This window comes from Acanthisitta chloris, unplaced genomic scaffold, assembly GCF_000695815.1.
Source record: "Acanthisitta chloris isolate BGI_N310 unplaced genomic scaffold, ASM69581v1 scaffold33621, whole genome shotgun sequence".
NCBI lineage: Eukaryota > Metazoa > Chordata > Aves > Passeriformes > Acanthisittidae > Acanthisitta > Acanthisitta chloris.
Window position 1 is genome coordinate 1 of NW_008655946.1, and position 16,778 is coordinate 16,778.

The window sequence follows — 16,778 nt, forward strand, 5'->3', positions numbered from 1 at the left end:
CGTGGGTCGTTACCTCCCTGTGCGGGAGTCAGTGCCGGTAGTTCGGAGAGGGATTTCTGAATGGAAGCGGGAGGGATTTGTTGGCCTTAGACTTGCGTTCCCTGATCCACGGGCAGGAGCTGCTTACTGGGATTAGGTGGGTGACTCCCAGCGGGGCTAAGCTCAGTGCTCACCCTCGGTGTTCTCCTCTTAAGGTGCTTTCCTGGAGCTCCGTGGAGGCTCAGTGGGCAGTTCCCGAGTTACCTGCCCCGTGTACCTCCATTGAGTGCAGCCCTTGTCACACCGGGCCTGGCTCTGCCAGTCCCTGCTCGGGGTGAATCCACCCAGATCCCGAAGCAGCTCCTGCAGGTTGAATCTAGTTCACGTGCTGCCTCTGTCCCTCCAGTGCTGCTTGGCCTCAGCAGCAGCACCAAGAGTGCCCAGGCTGCTCCTTTTGCACTCAGAGTAAAGCTGCTGCAAATGGAGTTTATTCTGAAAAGGAAAATATCAGACTTTGACATGAAGACAAGGCAGATTTTTCCAATCCATCATAGGCATATTTGCACAGTTACCTTATTTCCCCCCTTATCTTGAGTCATAGATCGTTTTTTCTCCATCAACTTAAAAACATGGGACTGATTATGATCCCAATAATGCAGGAAAATGTTTCTTTGTGTACTGGTGCTAAAGGCCTTGGGCTCTCTCCTGCTTTGTTATGTGCATTGTGGAGTTGGGATTGCCAACATCTGTTAGGAGTTACACACGTCTCAAAACACAATTATTCTTCTGTACCTTTTATGGGATGACTGCAGATAGGTGTATGGGAGGAATCCTCTCTTGGTGGGGAGGAAGCAGTTCTGGATTTTGGGGTGCAGAAGTCCCGGGGTTGCAGGGATAGCACACATCCGATACAGTCCTGACAGTCACAGTGTCATGTCGAGATGCACTGACCTGTTTCCCTGGGGATGGTGCAGTGCTAAGGTTTTGCATCCTGTGTCTGCTCTGCTCCATGCAGGAGTTCTCGTTCAGCACTGAGGGAGCCACAGCTTGTCATGGCATCAGAGTGAGGAGGGGAGAGGCAGCTCCTGGCTCTGGGGGCTCTTGGGTTTGGGGTGTTTGCATGGGAGGAGACAAACTTTGTCAGGGTTTGTTCCTCCCTTTGCGAAGAAGGAAAACGTCACCATCTTTCCCCAAATCCATAGATGCAGACAGGCTTTTCAGTCATCTGCTGAGTGCTTGAATTCGTTACGGGGAGGATGAACCACCAAGCTGAGAGGATGCTAATCTGTGCTGGAACAGGAGAAATCAGTGCAAACCACTCTGCTCTTGTTTATTGTTATAAATGCTGCCTTAACCAAAATCTGCCTTTGTGCACAGTTCTGTGGGCCCGAAAGGACTGGCAGGCAGAGCTCTGTGAGTTACTCAGCAAGTGGCTCATAGGATAAACCTCTGGAGCTCCTGTCAGTGCTGGTCCTGCGCTTGGCTGAGCCCTCACCTGCTGCAGGGCTGTCCTGGGGCTGCCCAGGGGCTGTAGCTGGGGCAGAGCAGCTGTGGATGGGCCCTGTGAGGCCACGTCCCACAGCCTGTGGAGCACAGGGCACAGCTCTGGGCAGAGCTTGCCTCAAGCACTGTAACTGAGTTTGTCAAAGCTTGGGGTGATCAGGATAGAGTTCAGCAGCAGTGGCTCAAAGAGCCTGGGAGTTAGTACATTTTCCTGTGATTTCAGACAGAGTCAGGTCTCTGTGAAATTAAATGATCTCTTTTTTCCTATGGAAATGTTCACTTCCAGTTTGATGTGCTGTACTCTGAGTGTGTTACAGGCTGAAATCATGGAAGGCTGATGCAGCAGTGCAATAGTTGTGAGCACAGTCAGAGAAGTCTCATTGCCCAAACCACTTCAGTCTAGGCTGTCTTAAATCTATCAGGTGTAATAAAAGGTATTAATCCTGTATAAACCTGTGGCAACCTGAGTGATTAGGGTGGTGGAGTCACCATCCCCTGAGGTGTTCAGGGAACGACTGGACTTGGTGCCATGGTCCAGCTGACAAGGTGGAGATCGGTCAAAGGTTTGACTGGATGATCTCAGAGGTCTCTTCCAACCTCAGTGATTCCTGGGATTCTGATGTGCTTTAGAGAAGGAGCCCTGTATGGTGTGTGCTGTGGTTTAGGCTCCCCAGTTGTAGTTTGTGAGGTTTGATGGCTTTCAGTGAAGGAAGTTTTTGTAAAACCTCAAAGTCAATAGGAATGTTCCATTCTTGCTTCAATTCAAAGGCATTGGAGCAGATATTCCCTCCTCCTGTTGACTTTCCTGTGCCTCTGTGTTTGTAATCTGTGCAGAATCAGAGCTGCAGAGGCAGTGGCTGCAGGTCCCAGCCCTGTGCTTTACCTCAGGGCTGGCGAGGGAGTCTCTGGCACTGGTGGGCTGTGCTGTGAGGTGTGTCCTGGGCACTGTGCTGGCTGTGCCCCAGGGATGGTACCTGTGTGTCAGGTGAGCCTGGGCAGGAGGGGGAGCCTCTTTCCACAGCTGCTCTGTGTGAGGCAGGTTCCCACTGGAGCGAGGGCTGAGCCTGGAACACTGCTCTGGAGAACAAGGTGTGCTGTTTCATCTCTCTCTTCACATAACCCTGAAGCAGCTTTGATCTTACTTTTCCCAAGCAGTGTGTGTAGTGTGTTTCAGACTGAAGTGTTGTACTGCACACAGCAGTGCCCTGAAGAACAGAGACAGGGATGGCCCACGTGGCCTCACCTGAGTCCAGCCTTGAGCTGCTGCCAAGCATCCAGGTGATTTTTTCCTAGGTATTGTGTTTGTTACTTTCTCCAGAACCTGAGCCGAAGGCACAAGGCTCAGATGCATTCACATGTCTCCAGCTGCTTACTGAAAATGACGAGAATTTCCTTCCCTGACGGGAATCCCCTGGGATACATCTCCCACCTTCCTCCCTCCAAAGGGGATTTTCATCAGGCTGGGGTGGTGTCGCCAGTGAGAGGGCTCTGTGTGCTGCCTCCACTGGGAGCTTGGATCTTGGATGTGCTAAACTGTGGGGTACCTGTGCTCAGGTGGGAGCTGCCCGTTCCCTGGGGTACCTGTGCTCAGGTGGGAGCTGCCCATTCCCTGGGGTACCTGTGCTCAGGTGGGAGCTGCCCATTCCCTGGGGTACCTGTGCTCAGGTGGGAGCTGCCCATTCCCTGGGGTACCTGTGCTCAGGTGGGAGCTGCCCATTCCCTGGGGTACCTGTGCTCAGGTGGGAGCTGCCCATTCCCTGGGGTACCTGTGCTCAGGTGGGTGCTACATGTGTGACGGGTCTGTCACAACAGCAGTTTCAGCCCTGTCATTCTGGATCCTGTGGCACACAAAGGTTTTCTGACAGATTCTGAATTCTAAATGTTCTTACAAAGTTGTATCTTGTGCCAAAAAGTTGAAGTAGTGGTTTTGTTTGAAGTGATGGAGCACTTAAGTTTACTCCATAACCTCTGAAAATACAAGCATTACGTACAGACTTGTACTCAATAGAGATGATTTAACTTTGTGTTCATTAATTACAAGTGATAAAGCAAAATCCATGGCTTAATGTAGCCCTTCTGCACAGCCTGAGTGCAGATCTTGCAGTGCAGATCTCAGCACCTCTTAGTGGTGGTAGCTTCAGACCAATGTCCACATGTATTCAGCAAGAGATTGGACCTTCCTGCATCGGACTAGAGGAGACCTGGAACAGGCACTAATCCCTTCACAGATGTGAAAACCACCTATTTTTCTTAATAATTAGCATCTCTGACCAAGGAAGATGTTCCACAGCTGAACATTTTTGGGTAGAAGTGCATCAGTCTCTGAACTGAGGCCACTTCCCGCGGTGTGACAGGTTTGTGTGTGGTCAGACACCACAGTTTGTCACTTTTAAACAACCTTGCCTTTCTGATGCAGGACCTACTAAAATCTTTTGAGCCCAGTTTATAATTTTCCCTTAAAGATCTTCTTAAGAGTGCCCAGTAACTCTCTTTCCATCTCAAAGATTCCAAATTCCACCTACCTGTGTCGTCCTTGTCCAAGGCGTGAAATAAGGCAAAATGTAGACCTGAATGCCATTGCTGCCTGTCCTGTGTGGCTCAGCTGACAGCCTAGGGAGGTGCCAGGCTGGCTCAGCGAGGGGGAGGGTGTGTGGGGCATGCTCAGGGTGGGCTCTGTGTGCCCCGGTGCAGGCAGAGGCTGCTGGTTCCTATCTCCACGGTGGCAGCAGCAGTTGGAGCAGTGGCCTGTGCCTCTGCTGGGCTGGGGACAGCTCAGGGTGCTGCTTGGCTTGTGTGGAGCCCTAGTTGTAGTTAAGCTTTGTGCTCTAATTTCTGTTTCCAATTCATATAGCTCTACAGGAAACCATTTGTCAGTATTTCTTTTAGTCTAAAATAAAACCAAAGGCAGTGAAAGTAAAATTTCAGCTCTTTCCCCCCAGTGTTTAGGTCGATGGATATTTGTGTGGACGTGAAGTAGCTTCTGGTCACTCAGCCCTGGCACTGCACTTTGTGAGGGGAGTGTAATGCTGCAGCGTGTCAGAGTGCACAGAGCTGAGAAGTGAACGCCCCCTCAAAACAGTGCAAATGTGTCCTTTTTATATAGCTTCCTATTTTACATGATAGTATAAAAAGCAGTTTTCCTTCTGGGTGACCTTGTTGTAGTGGCTGTTGTGGCAGGAAGCTCCAGAAATGTGTAATGTGATGTTTCTCTGCCACGGGAGCACACAGAGCTGGATCTGTGACACAGTTTCTTTGAGAGGCTCTTCTGAAGTGTTTCAGCTCTCAGTGCATTGAGCTTTGCTGCTGCTGTCAGCACAGAGGCTTGAAAAGTCAAACAAAAAGTACTAGGAATGGTGAAATTGTAAATTGAATGTATCCATCACCCACCAGTGACTCCTGAAAACGCATTGTAAAAACAACCTCTGACAGTGCAAACAAAGCTTGAGTCATGAATGCTGTTTATTCTGCCTTCCCAGCGTTAGGATGAGCATGCCCAGGTGCCTCACACTGCTGTGGAGCATTGCAGCCTCAACATTCCAAGGAATTCCAAGGAAGTTACCTGGGCTGCCCTGTGGACCCTGTTGCTGCAGGAGGTTGTGCAGGTGGAAGGTGCCAGCCCTTCTCCTGGAGGGACCATCCCTCGGGGCATCCCTGGGTGCAGCTCGGTGCCCTCACCAGGGCTGCAGGGCCCCCAGCCTGGAAGAGGCTCCTTAGGCACTTTGCTCTGTACAGCTTGTTGCAGTTGGAATCCTTCTGTGACCCTTTCTGGAATTCTCTCCCTGATAATCTTTCACGTGCACCAGGGTCACACCATGGTGCTTCCACTGAGCTGGCGGTGTCTTTCCAAGCACACATCTATCCACAGTTCTGCTCCAAAGAAAGTGGTAAACACTTGTAGTAGCAATTCAGGTTCCTATGGACAGGGGACTCCAAGGTCAGGCTTTAAAATACAGATGGCACAAATGTTCCTGCACTTATTTGCTTTCAAACCCAGCAATCCTCAGTGCAGGATCTCCCCAGGAGCTGTCTGAGATGCCGTGTGGTGCTCCGGGGCGGGAGCTGACTCTGTTGTGACCCCTGAAGAATTTGGGTACAGCAGCAAACAAAGTGCCCAGTGTTCACCCAGCGGGAGGAACATCTCGGGCCTGTGCGGTCACTCTGAGTCTTCTCCCTGGAAAAGATGCGTTCCAGGCCTGGTTCCTCCCACTGGGTGTTGGCAGGGCAGGTAACGTGGGGCTCACAGTGCTGCAGGTGTTTGAGGCTGAACTTCATTCCCTGGGGTGTTTGTGGGGGGATCCCTGTGTCACCCCTGTCCTTGGGGCCTGCAGAGTGGTGGTGGTGATTCCTCCAGGGACTGGGTGGGACCTCGTGGGCCTCTGTCCCACAGCAGAGCAGGCACTCGTGGAACTCGTCCTGCCTTCCATCTCGCCTCTCCATCAGCTACTGGGACTTTACCTCCTCTCAGGTCCCATGATGCTTTTTTCTTTCTTTCAGGTATTAGCCTCGGAAGATTTTTGGTCTTTAACGAGCCAATTTTTGATATAAAGAATCTTTTCTTCTCAGAATTCTGTCTTACTCACATTTTTCTGCTCCTTTTGATTGCTTTGACATCCAGTTTGTACAAAATTTATCACAAAGTAGAGGTTTGGTTTCAATTCAGAAAAAGGAACAGGTAAACTTTAGGGTTTTGTTTTATGGATAACTAATGGAAAGATGAACGCAGAGAAAATGGAATAATGAGTTTGCAGTTGTCCCTCATGGAATGCTTTTCAGGGTTGTTTCTGGCATGTCACAGATTTGTAGCCCATCCTTGGGGCTGTGGATTTCAGCGCGGAGGAGCTCACACAGTTCTCTCTTGCAGCTCCCAATAAAGGCTGGCCAGCAGAACACCCACACCAAAGTCAGCACGGAGCACAACAAGGAGTGTCTCATCAACATTTCCAAGTACAAGTTTTCCCTGGTCATCAGTGGTCTCACCAACATCTTAAAAAATGTCAATAACATGGTAAGGTTTCCAATTCTGCATTGTCTGGTGATTTTTTTCAAATGGTTGTTATTTATTCATGCTGTACAATCTGCAGAGAATTGCTGGAAATTCAGTCCAATTGCTACTTGCCTCTTGTACTGGATTTTTGTCTGCTCTGAAGTTCCTCAGTAGCATCCTCTGGAAGTGTGTTCCACGGAAAGGCAGTGGGGGCTGGCAGAGAAATCCAGAGGCAGGTGGTGGTTAAGGGGAAGCTCCTGGCTGTGGAGGGGTCAGCAGTTGGGTGGGTGTGAGGTTTTAGCTGGGGAGGGGTGCAGAAAGGTACTGACCCTGCAGCTCCTGTGCTCTGTGCTCCATCGTGAGCAGCAATAAGCTTGGCCATATGGATTGAGTGCAATATCCATTCTGTTGGCAGGGCAATAGGCAATTGGAAAAGAGTCAGTAGTGATTGGTCCCAAAACAACCTGCATTTCTGAGCAGCTGCTGGGCCTGGGGGAGGTGAGGGGCTGCAGGGCACCTCCAGCTTCCCTCCTGGTGCCTGTTTGGTCCTTACTACACTTGGCATTGCAGACTGGCCAAAGAGAGTTCTTTAGTGACAAGGTTTCATTCCTATTTTAACCCAATTTTGCTGACTGTTTCTAAACTCAAACTTAGAGCACTGAAGGAGCCACATCTTACTGTGCCACTTTGCTGCTTTAATGCATTGCAAGTCAAATTGCTGTGTCTCAGCTGAATCCATATCCTTTCTACTTCTAGAGAATATTTGGAGAAACTGCTGAAAAGAATTTATACCTATCTCAGCTGATTATCTTGGATACACTGGAAAAATGTCTGGCAGGGGTGAGTAGACTTGTGTAAGCAGTAAATGGAGAGTGCGAGTCAAATGCTTGTGTTTCTGTTGTTCCTGGTACTGGAGTTAAAACTCCTTGGATTTAGAGCAAAGTAGGATCAATGCCATTTAAAAATTGTAAAACTCCCTATGAATGCAAGAGTTGATGTAGCTGATACACTGAAGATTTAGGGGGTGCTGTTTGTTGCTTATAATCAGTGGCCTTTTTTCAGCTAAATTGATTCAAGTAAACTTGTGACTTTTCCCTTCCCACTGCTTATTTGAGGAGTTGTAAATATTGGTTTTCATTTAACAGTTTGATAAAAGGGATGTCAGACAACTGTCACCTCAGAGCCACACGTGAACTGGAGTACAGGGAGGCACAAACCCCCAGGGAGGATTACAGGTGGTTCTGTAGCTTCACCGAGTTTTTCTAGGCTTTGAGTACTTGCGGCACATTCTGCTCAGTGTTTTTTGAACAGATGCATCAAAACAGTCTCATCCCACTGCTAAAACAGGGAAAGTCCTAGGGTAGTAAATCATGGCAGAAGAGCAGCCAGTTCAGCACAAGTGTTTCGGTTTGGGCTCCTGAGTTCTCTGCACTCAGTGCTGGTTTTGCTTTGCATTTCTTCAGACTTTCATTTGCTGAAGTAATTTTCCATGTGCTTGTACATCCAGGAGAAACTGCTGCCACTGCTCTGAAGATGAGTTTTGCAGGTGTTTCCTAGATTGCATTAGTTAACCATGTCCAAATGTCCACTGGGAGTCCAGGCCTGAGGTTTCCAGTCGGAGCTCCTCCAAGGCAGTTTGCTGTTCCTTTGGGATGAGAGAGGCTGTGGTTGTACAACTCACTGTGCTGAGCTGTAATTGCAAAGCCAAACTTGAAGATTTGCAATGGTTTATTCCTTTAGCAGAAAGGGATTTTTTAAAAGCCTATTCCTGGATGAATGTCATGGGATCATCTAAGCTCTTTGCTGTTTCCCTGCAACAGGTTTTCAAGGTTCTTTCTGTGTAAGGTAATGACCTTATGGTTAGATCTGTGAGGTGACACATCTTACAGTCTGAATAGCTGTGGATTCCTCTCAAATCACAAAAGGTCCAGTAAATACATTTTCCAGAACAATTTCCAGCTTTTACAGCTGAGGTAAATGTCTCTTCTTGGCACTTTTTGTCTTCGATGCAGAGAGTAAAAAAAAAAACCTTCAGAAAGTAATTATTTTTACAGACTTCTTCTATGCACAGTGTTTGAAATGTCGGTGGGTTTTCCTAGTGGTGGTGATGTTTGGGCAGCCTAGGGCTGTGCTGTGAGTACTTCTCGCTCTGTCCCTTCAAGTGGGACCAGTTTGAGGCAGAGTATGTTTAACAAGGCTGAGCCAGAGCTCTGTACAAAGCATGTTGTGTTCTGTGGTGTCTTCAGATGGATTTCTTGCTCAATGTTTCATCAAGTTCTCATGGCAACAGGACTCAGGTCAACTAAGTGGGAGTCTCTGAAACTTCCCAATTCCCTATGGAAAATTCATGGGTAAGATTTTAGAAAGCTTTAATGCTGACCCTTCTGTTAAAACTTGCTCTTAGTAGAGCAAAGTTTCACTTTGAATTCTTTTGTAAATAGTTTCCTTATGTCTCACACTGTGCAAACTGGCAAAAATTAGATTTTTCTTCTGCAGGGACGTTGAGCCATTTTGGAGTTGTATAGAGCAATCCCAGGCAGGAGCAGGGGACAGCACCTCTCTTTTGGTTCAGTTTGTCATGTGCAGTTCTTGCTGTCAAAATGCAGTGGCCAAGGTCCTGCCCAAAAGAGAAGTGAGGGTGTGTCTGTGCCCCTTAGCCTTGGTTCAGAGCTGAGGTAGTCAATGCTCTGCTGTTCCTTGACAGAGCAGGGTGTGCAGCGTCTTAGGCAAAACCCAGGGTGATGTTGTGCTCGATGGCATCGGTCAGCCTCGTGTGCTGCGTGTCTTGGAGCCTTGACTGAGGGTGTGAGGTGGTTTGGGTGATGTGAGGTGGTTTGGGTGATGTGAGGTGGTTTGGGTGATGTGAGGTGGTTTGGGTGATGTGAGGTGGTTTGGGTGATGTGAGGTGGTTTGGGTGATGTGAGGTGGTTTGGGTGATGTGAGGTGGTTTGGGTGATGTGAGGTGGTTTGGGTGATGTGAGGTGGTTTGGGTGATGTGAGGTGGTTTGGGTGATGTGAGGTGGTTTGGGTGATGTGAGGTGGTTTGGGTGATGTGAGGTGGTTTGGGTGATGTGAGGTGGTTTGGGTGATGTGAGGTGGTTTGGGTGATGTGAGGTGGTTTGGGTGATGTGAGGTGGTTTGGCTGTGCAGCCCCACACTCCCTGGAGCCCGCTCTGGGGGTTGGTTGGAGCGCTGGGCCTGCGGGGCAGGTGCTGTGTGCTGCTGCCTCAGGCCGAGTGAGGCAGCCCTGGCTCTCTGTTTCAGCAACCGAAGGACACCCTGCGGCTGGACGAGACCATGCTGGTCAAGCAGCTGCTGCCAGAGATCTGCCACTTCATCCACACCTACCGCGAGGGCAACCAGCACGCGGCGGAGCTGCGCAGCTCGGCCTCGGGCGTGCTCTTCTCCCTCAGCTGCAACAACTTCAACGCCGTCTTCAGCCGCATTTCCACCAGGTGGGTGTGCTGGGTCAGGGCAGCACACAGGACCCTGGGGGAGTCCTGGGCTTTCTGTGCAGGGCACTGACTGCTCGAGTGGTTCTCGGTGGAGCTCCTCTGCCTTTATCAGCTTGAGTTTCAGGCTGCAGAATGAACCTGTTCCCTGCCCATTTTGGGTCACTCCTGGCACGTTTCCTCTGAGCTGCGTTTATTACTGCTTTAAATCTGTTTTCAAAAGTGCAAGTGAAGATAGTGGATGGAAATAATTCAGCTGAGCAAGCTGAGTTCTTGGGGGTGCAAGGTGTCTGGGCGACAAGGATGCTGAGGCTAGTGGGTTGTACCCATCTGCTTAGAAATTCAGAATGAAAATTGCTTATTGTCCGCAGCTCTGCTGGAGCCCCAGGGCTGTTTTCCTTCCTAATTTTTCCTGCTAGGAGGCTTTTATGTTGAGTCTGCCTTGTGCCTGAAGGGGACAAACAGCTGTGCTGTTTGTTAGCGGTTGGAAAAGGCCCATTTGTCTTCTGACTGACTTGAGTTTCACAGCACATTTACTGTAAAAATAACTGGGCTTTCTGCTTTCCTAAGTGAGAACGGAGACAGGCCCAAAGTTTCCCGCTTATTTTTTGCCCTGTTGCAGACCCTTCTGATGCTTCAGCATTTGTCAGTCCACCAGAGTGGTGTGTTAAGCTCTTTATTGCTGAAATACTTGGGGGGTTTCTGAAAGGTGCTCAGAGTAGCTTAGCTCTGAGTGTTGCAACTGATCAGTTAGAAGTGGAGCTTGGACAGCCTTACCTGGTCACACAGCACTGAGTGAGACAACCTAATTAAACACACATTTGTGTATTCCTTTGGGAAATATTTGCATTTTAGAAATAAGTCTAAATTGATTTGCTAATCTGAAATTTTCGTTATTTTCAAAGTTTTTACAGAGTCTTTAGTAACTTGTGTTTCCAGAACAACCTTGGCAGCTAGCACGGAGGATGTGGTTAGCTCTGTAGGTTGATCGTGTTGTGTCGCTTATGGAAATGGAAACAATTTCTTCTGCTCCATTTATAGGAAGTGTTTTCCAGTTGAAATTCTTTGCCAGTCTTTGAATGTGGTGCCTGGGTCTGTGTGGGTCTGTGTGCCTGCAGCATGCTCTGTTCCCGAGCTCCAGAGCCCTTCCTGCCACCCCTTTGAGCCCAAGCACAGCACTCTCCCCTGGTGCTTTTCACTTCCAGATGGTTTGTACAGCAACAGTTAAATGTTTGACCAGTCGCTGCTGGTCTCCACAGGGGTCAGCTTGCCGCCAGGCAGCAGTGCTGCTCTTTGACCTGGGTTTCCTGTTTAGGCATATTTCTGGGCCTTGCACAGCAGCTGGGGGATTTCTGGCATGAAGAGCACAGCGGTGGGGACCTTCCCATTCCCAGTGAGGGCTGTTAAGTTTCCCTGGCGCTGAGGAAAAGAAGAACTGCTTTTGTGTGCAGTCCTAGAAATCACATTCCACGTCTGAAACACATCTGTAGCTTTGGAACAAGTCATGGCAGTCTCGAGTTTGTGGGAGCACATGATTTAGCTATTAGTGGCTTGATCTCTGTGAGATGTGGAGTAAATTGTCTGATACACAAGTGTGAAGAGGTGTCGTTGTGTTTGAGTGGTGTGACCGAACTTCATCACGTTTGCTCAGGCCACAGAAAGGCCAAGAATGGTTGTAGCTCACTCTGGGGATTCCAAGTACCGTCACTGAGAGCTTGGCTGGGGCAGTACTGACTCCTGAGGAGCAGCTCATCACTGAGAGCTTGGCCGGGGCAGTACTGACTCCTGAGGAGCAGCAGCCTAAAGGTGTTGTGATTCCACGATTTCACTGTTCAGCTGAAAAGTGACAAGGTTGCTGCTACAGCATGGTGGATACAGCAGGATTTGAGCTGCTCTCGGGCACCAACAATTGCCAGAAGGTGTTGGCATCTTGTAAGATTCACAGCTGGAATATCTAGCTCCATTTTCAGTATGAGGGTGGCATAGGACTACAATGTTAACTCTTAATCGTGCCAGATCCATCTTGTATTTCTAAACCTGGAAAAGTTTGTCTGAGATGGTAATTTCTGAGATCATAGAGTACTCCCCTGCCATTGAAATGTGTAGAGTCATAGCTGTGTTCATACCTGATGTGATCTGACAGAGAAGTTAGTTCACTTTGCATGTTTTCAGGTTGCAGGAACTGACTGTTTGCTCAGAAGATAATGCTGATGTTCATGATATTGAACTTTTACAGTACATCAGTGTGGATTGTTCAAAACTCAAGCGACTCCTGCAGGGTAAGATCTGAGCTGTGCTTGCAAACGTTTCTGTTTACCAAAATACATAAAACTTGTAGCATAAAAACACTGGTTTGAAAATGGCTTTGCACTTGTGATGTGTTCTGTAACCTGTACTGCTTTTTGGACCGAGTTTCTGTTCTAAATGCAGAAATGTTTTATCTTTACAGAGACTGTGTTCAAGTTTAAAGCCCTTAAGAAAGTAGCTCAGTTAGCTGTTATCAACAGTCTGGAAAAGGTGAGTGTTCAGTCCTCCTGTCTCATTGCTTGTTTGCAGACCTTTTCTGGTTTAGGAGTAGTGGCAATGCAGTAATTTATTCTCCTTGCACGTTGGTGCCTCCCTGGGCTGCAGTTGTTTTGCAAAAAGTTTTGAGTGATTGGAATCAGGAATCAAATCTCCACTTAGCTCAGTAATGCAGATAAACGTCTGAAGCTCTGGGGTGTCAAGGTGTTTTGTGTTACCTGCAGGCCTTCTGGAACTGGGTGGAGAACTATCCTGATGAATTCACAAAGCTGTACCAAACTCCCCAGACTGACATGGCTGGTAAGGCTTAGCACGTGACTGTCCAAGGGTTGGTTTCCCAGTTGTCCCCACAGTGCATTCACTTGCTTTTTGTGCCCCCTGTGGGCCCCTGCAGCCTGCACACGAGCCCAGTTCTGCCAGCCTCTGGCAGGGCACGGGGCTACCTCTTTTCTTTCCTGACTCCCCTTGTTAAAGAAATCCGTTTTGTGCTTTGCAACACAAAGAAATAAACCCCAAAAGATGGAGACTCTCTAAATGTATATTCTTCATCTCAGTAGAGGATGAAATCTTCAAGAACATCACCTTTACTTGTCCTCACAAAGAAAGGAAAATTTATGGTTTTGGGTAAACCAAGTCTTGGTCTGTGGGTTGAGACCAGTTTGACCCCAGTAGCATGTGCAAACCAGAGCTTCTGTGTAGGTGGAACTGTCTCTCTGCTCTTGTCACCTGATTCTTTGCCTCTTCATAATTAAGACTGGTGTTGATCTTGGGCTCACGTTTTGTGCAGACTGTGCTGAGAAGTTGTTTGACTTGGTGGATGGCTTTGCTGAAAGCACGAAGCGCAAAGCAGCAGTGTGGCCCCTGCAGATCATTCTCCTGGTCTTGTGTCCAGAGATCATCCAAGACATAGCAAAGGATGTGGTGGAAGAAACTAAAATGAACAAGGTAAGAGCAGTGCCTGAATTCTGGCTCTGATTTCTAGAGGATGTAAATTTATACACCCTTTTAAAGTTCTCTCCTTACATTCTCTCCCTGTCAGTAATTCACACAGATAGTGTGTCCCAAACAATGTTATTTCAAACTGTTCCATTTCCTCAGAGATTTGAATTTCTGTGCTGTGATTGCCTCCACCAGCAGCAAACTCAGCATTGCCTCTGCTTGGCTGTATTGGGCTGTTCTGGGGTCTGCAGTGTGTGCTCAGTGCTCCATAATTCCAGCACCTGGAGCAGGTGTTGAGGTTGATGTGGCTGCAAACATTATGGGTCAGAGTGAGCAACCACCTCTCTTCGTGCCCTTCTGGTTGGCCCAAATCAGTCAAAGTGAATGTCTGCAATAAATGCAGGATTTTCCAGAGTGCTGCATCAAGTGGGTTTTTGCCATCCCAGCACCTGGTTTGAACTGTTCCTGGTTTGATTTCTGCAGAAGCTGTTCCTGGACAACCTCAGGAAGGCCCTTGCAGGCCACGGAGGGAGCAGACAGCTGACTGAAAGTGCTGCCATAGCTTGTGTTAAACTGTGCAAAGCGTCCACCTACATCAACTGGGAAGACAATTCTGTCATCTTCCTGCTCGTGCAGTCCATGGTGGTAGATCTGAAGGTAAAAATGTTTGTTTCCTAATTGCAGTGAAGGAATTTGAGTTTTAAAATACTGAAATGAACTCTGAGTTTCTCTTTCATTTAATTCCAGTGCTTTTCAGTAAAAAGTTTTGTACTGAAAGTAGGTGAGGATAGTCTTGGTGTCTGATCTAGATGTTTGTTTTTCTGAAACACGCAGAATTTGCTGTTTAACCCAAGCAAACCCTTCTCAAGAGGCAATCAGAATGCAGACGTAGACCTGATGATTGACTGCTTGGTCTCCTGCTTCCGCATCAACCCTCACAATAACCAGCACTTCAAGGTGAGGACACCAGCCATTCCCTGCATCCTATTGACCTGTCAGCTCCAGAGGCTGTGCTGGCAGCAGCTGGGAGCTACACACGAGTTCAGCTGTAGAAACAGCTCCTAGCAATAAATCCCTGCATGTCTTTAGGAATCTGTTCTCAGCTGATTAGGCTTCTCTTGTGCAGATTTGACAGCTTGGTCAATTTAATAAAAAGGCTCCAGGATGTTAATCAGTGTGATAAAAAAGTGGCAAAGACAAAGATGTTACTGAGTGGCTTTATATGTCTTTATTGCAGATCTGCTTGGCCCAGAATTCCCCATCAACATTTCATTACGTGCTGGTAAACTCGCTGCACCGAATCATCACAAATGTGAGTTCTGGTGGTGCTTCCTCAGCCCAGCGACCTGAGCCTCCTGCTCAGCTAATATCTGCCTGGGAAATGCAGTAGCAGACCAAATCCTGTTCCTCACATCCATGCAGCAAGAGTTGCTTGCTAATAAGGAAGGACATGCAAATCTCTGATCCCGCTGTGTGGGAGCTGCTACTCCAGTATGGAGATGTCCAGTGTGTCCCTCTGGTGTAGGATGGCAAGTGAATCTGAGAGTCTCTGGTTTTATGATAAATATTGGAAAACGCTCTCAGGACATGCACAGTGGCACCACCTGCTGCTGCTTCCTGTCTGCTGACCTGGGGCAGAGCTTGTGGTTTTCCTCAGGGATTTGGTGCAGTGATTTAAATGGTGTGAACTGCTGCTAAGTGCTGGGCAAGGAAAATGTTGGAAAAGTCTGTGCAGTTCTTCTTCAATTCAAAGTCAGTAAAACATGACTTTAACTTTTACACTGTTTAGAAGTATTTTCCTGATCAGTGTGAAAGTGGAGTCAGAGAGTGCTGAGCCCTCAGCCTTACTTACTGTGCTTAACCTTTTCTGTTGCATTTTTCCCAACATCGGGATGAAGACACTATACTAAGAAAAAAGGTATTAGGGGAGGGAATGGTGCTGTAGCTGTGGAGGTGTGGGGTAATGCAGATTTTGGGTGTCATCAAGCACTTAAATTTTCCGGTTTGTTTAGTGTGTCCCAGGGAACTGAGTGCACACTGTTGGTGTTGAAGCATTGCTTCCAGCACTGTGTCCTGCAGCCCACCACTCCCTCAGGGCTCAGGGCTCAGGGTTTGTGCTGGTCCTGGGAAGCAGTTAGGGTGGAATTACTGCTCCTGTCGCATCTTGTCGTACTGTTACAAGTTCTGTGATGAGAGTGCAGAACCAGCATGGGTGCTGCTGTGTGAGGTGCTGAGGTGTGTCAGCTGTGCCCCTGCAGCTGTGTGCCCCCTGAGGTGCAGCCCTGGCCGTGGCAGCCTGAGGCTCAGCTCGCTGTTCCCTTGCAGTCGGCGCTGGACTGGTGGCCCCGGATCGACGCCGTGTACTGCCACTCCATGGAGCTGCGCAGCATGTTCAGCGAGACCCTGCACAGAGCCACGCAGGGCTGTGGGGCACACCCTGCCATCCGTGCCACCACGGTGAGCCGCGACGGGCGCCGCGTGTCTCGGGGGTCGGCGCTCTCTGGGACGCGCTTCTCAGTTTCCCTGCTGCTTTTTTAGCATAGAAGTATTTCTCCTGTAACTGTCCTCTGTGGCTCGCTGTCCATTTTAAGCTTTCTTGCTGTGTGCATAAGTAACGTGTCCGTCCTCACTTAAGCTGGAAAACAAAAGCATTCTGTGTGCAAAGATCGCTGCGGAGAGCTGTGATTATTTGCCGTGAGCGGCTCTGCGTTTCTCTTGCTTTCTGTTGAGCAAGCTGACTGTTTGGTCTTGGTGACAGCAATGAAGTGAAAGATTTTTCAAGCATTATGAAATAAAGTCAATATCCTTGGCTGTCTCAGAAAAGTCTTGAGTAAATTCAGATTCACAGTTCATCCAAATTCTTTTAAGTCAACTCACAGCTGTGTCGCTGCACTCCTCTTCTGAGTGTTTCCTGGGGACTTCTGCCATGGCAGGTGGCCTTGGTTGGTTGGTTTGGAAGGCCTAAAATGAGCCATGAACATTTTCCTGTTGGACCTCTCCATTGGGAGCAAATGAGCAAAATGCTTTTGGTTGAGAGCTACTCCGTGTTTAACTTGCTTTTCACCTGTATGTATTCATCTATTGGAGAACAGTTGCCCTGACAATACCCCTGCTCTGACTGGTGGTGCTTTGTCTTCTGCTTCTCATTCTCCCTCTGACGGGCTGCTGCCGCTCCCTGGCCAGGTGCCCCCCAGTCCCTGCTTTGCATGGCCCTGGGCCTCTGCTGCTGTAAGTATCGCTCGTAACTACCGCAGAGAAGCCCTTCCTGGCGCTGACTTTTCTGTGCATAGTTACCCCCAGCCCCGGGCTGCGGGGACCCTCTGCAGCATCTTCCCAGGGGGACAGGCTGTTGGGCTGGTCCTTCCTTTTCTGCCCCTCCTTTCCCATCACAACGCTCT

At 48.7% G+C, this 16,778-nt stretch overlaps 1 protein-coding gene across 1 annotated transcript in view; it reads left to right on the top strand.

Annotated features, from left to right (window-relative positions):
* Positions 1 to 6,343: 6,343 nt before the first annotated feature.
* NF1 (neurofibromin 1) overlaps positions 6,344 to 16,778 on the top strand; it is a gene marked incomplete at its 5' end in the record, with an annotated part of 29,652 nt that continues 19,217 nt past the window's right edge. The window contains 11 exons of the mRNA XM_009084133.1: positions 6,344 to 6,487; positions 7,223 to 7,306; positions 9,731 to 9,921; positions 12,091 to 12,197; positions 12,368 to 12,435; positions 12,666 to 12,741; positions 13,229 to 13,386; positions 13,864 to 14,037; positions 14,215 to 14,337; positions 14,618 to 14,692; positions 15,706 to 15,837. Of these exons, the coding sequence (XP_009082381.1) occupies positions 6,344 to 6,487; positions 7,223 to 7,306; positions 9,731 to 9,921; positions 12,091 to 12,197; positions 12,368 to 12,435; positions 12,666 to 12,741; positions 13,229 to 13,386; positions 13,864 to 14,037; positions 14,215 to 14,337; positions 14,618 to 14,692; positions 15,706 to 15,837 (1,332 nt within the window). The remainder of the gene's footprint in view (positions 6,488 to 7,222; positions 7,307 to 9,730; positions 9,922 to 12,090; positions 12,198 to 12,367; positions 12,436 to 12,665; positions 12,742 to 13,228; positions 13,387 to 13,863; positions 14,038 to 14,214; positions 14,338 to 14,617; positions 14,693 to 15,705; positions 15,838 to 16,778) is intronic.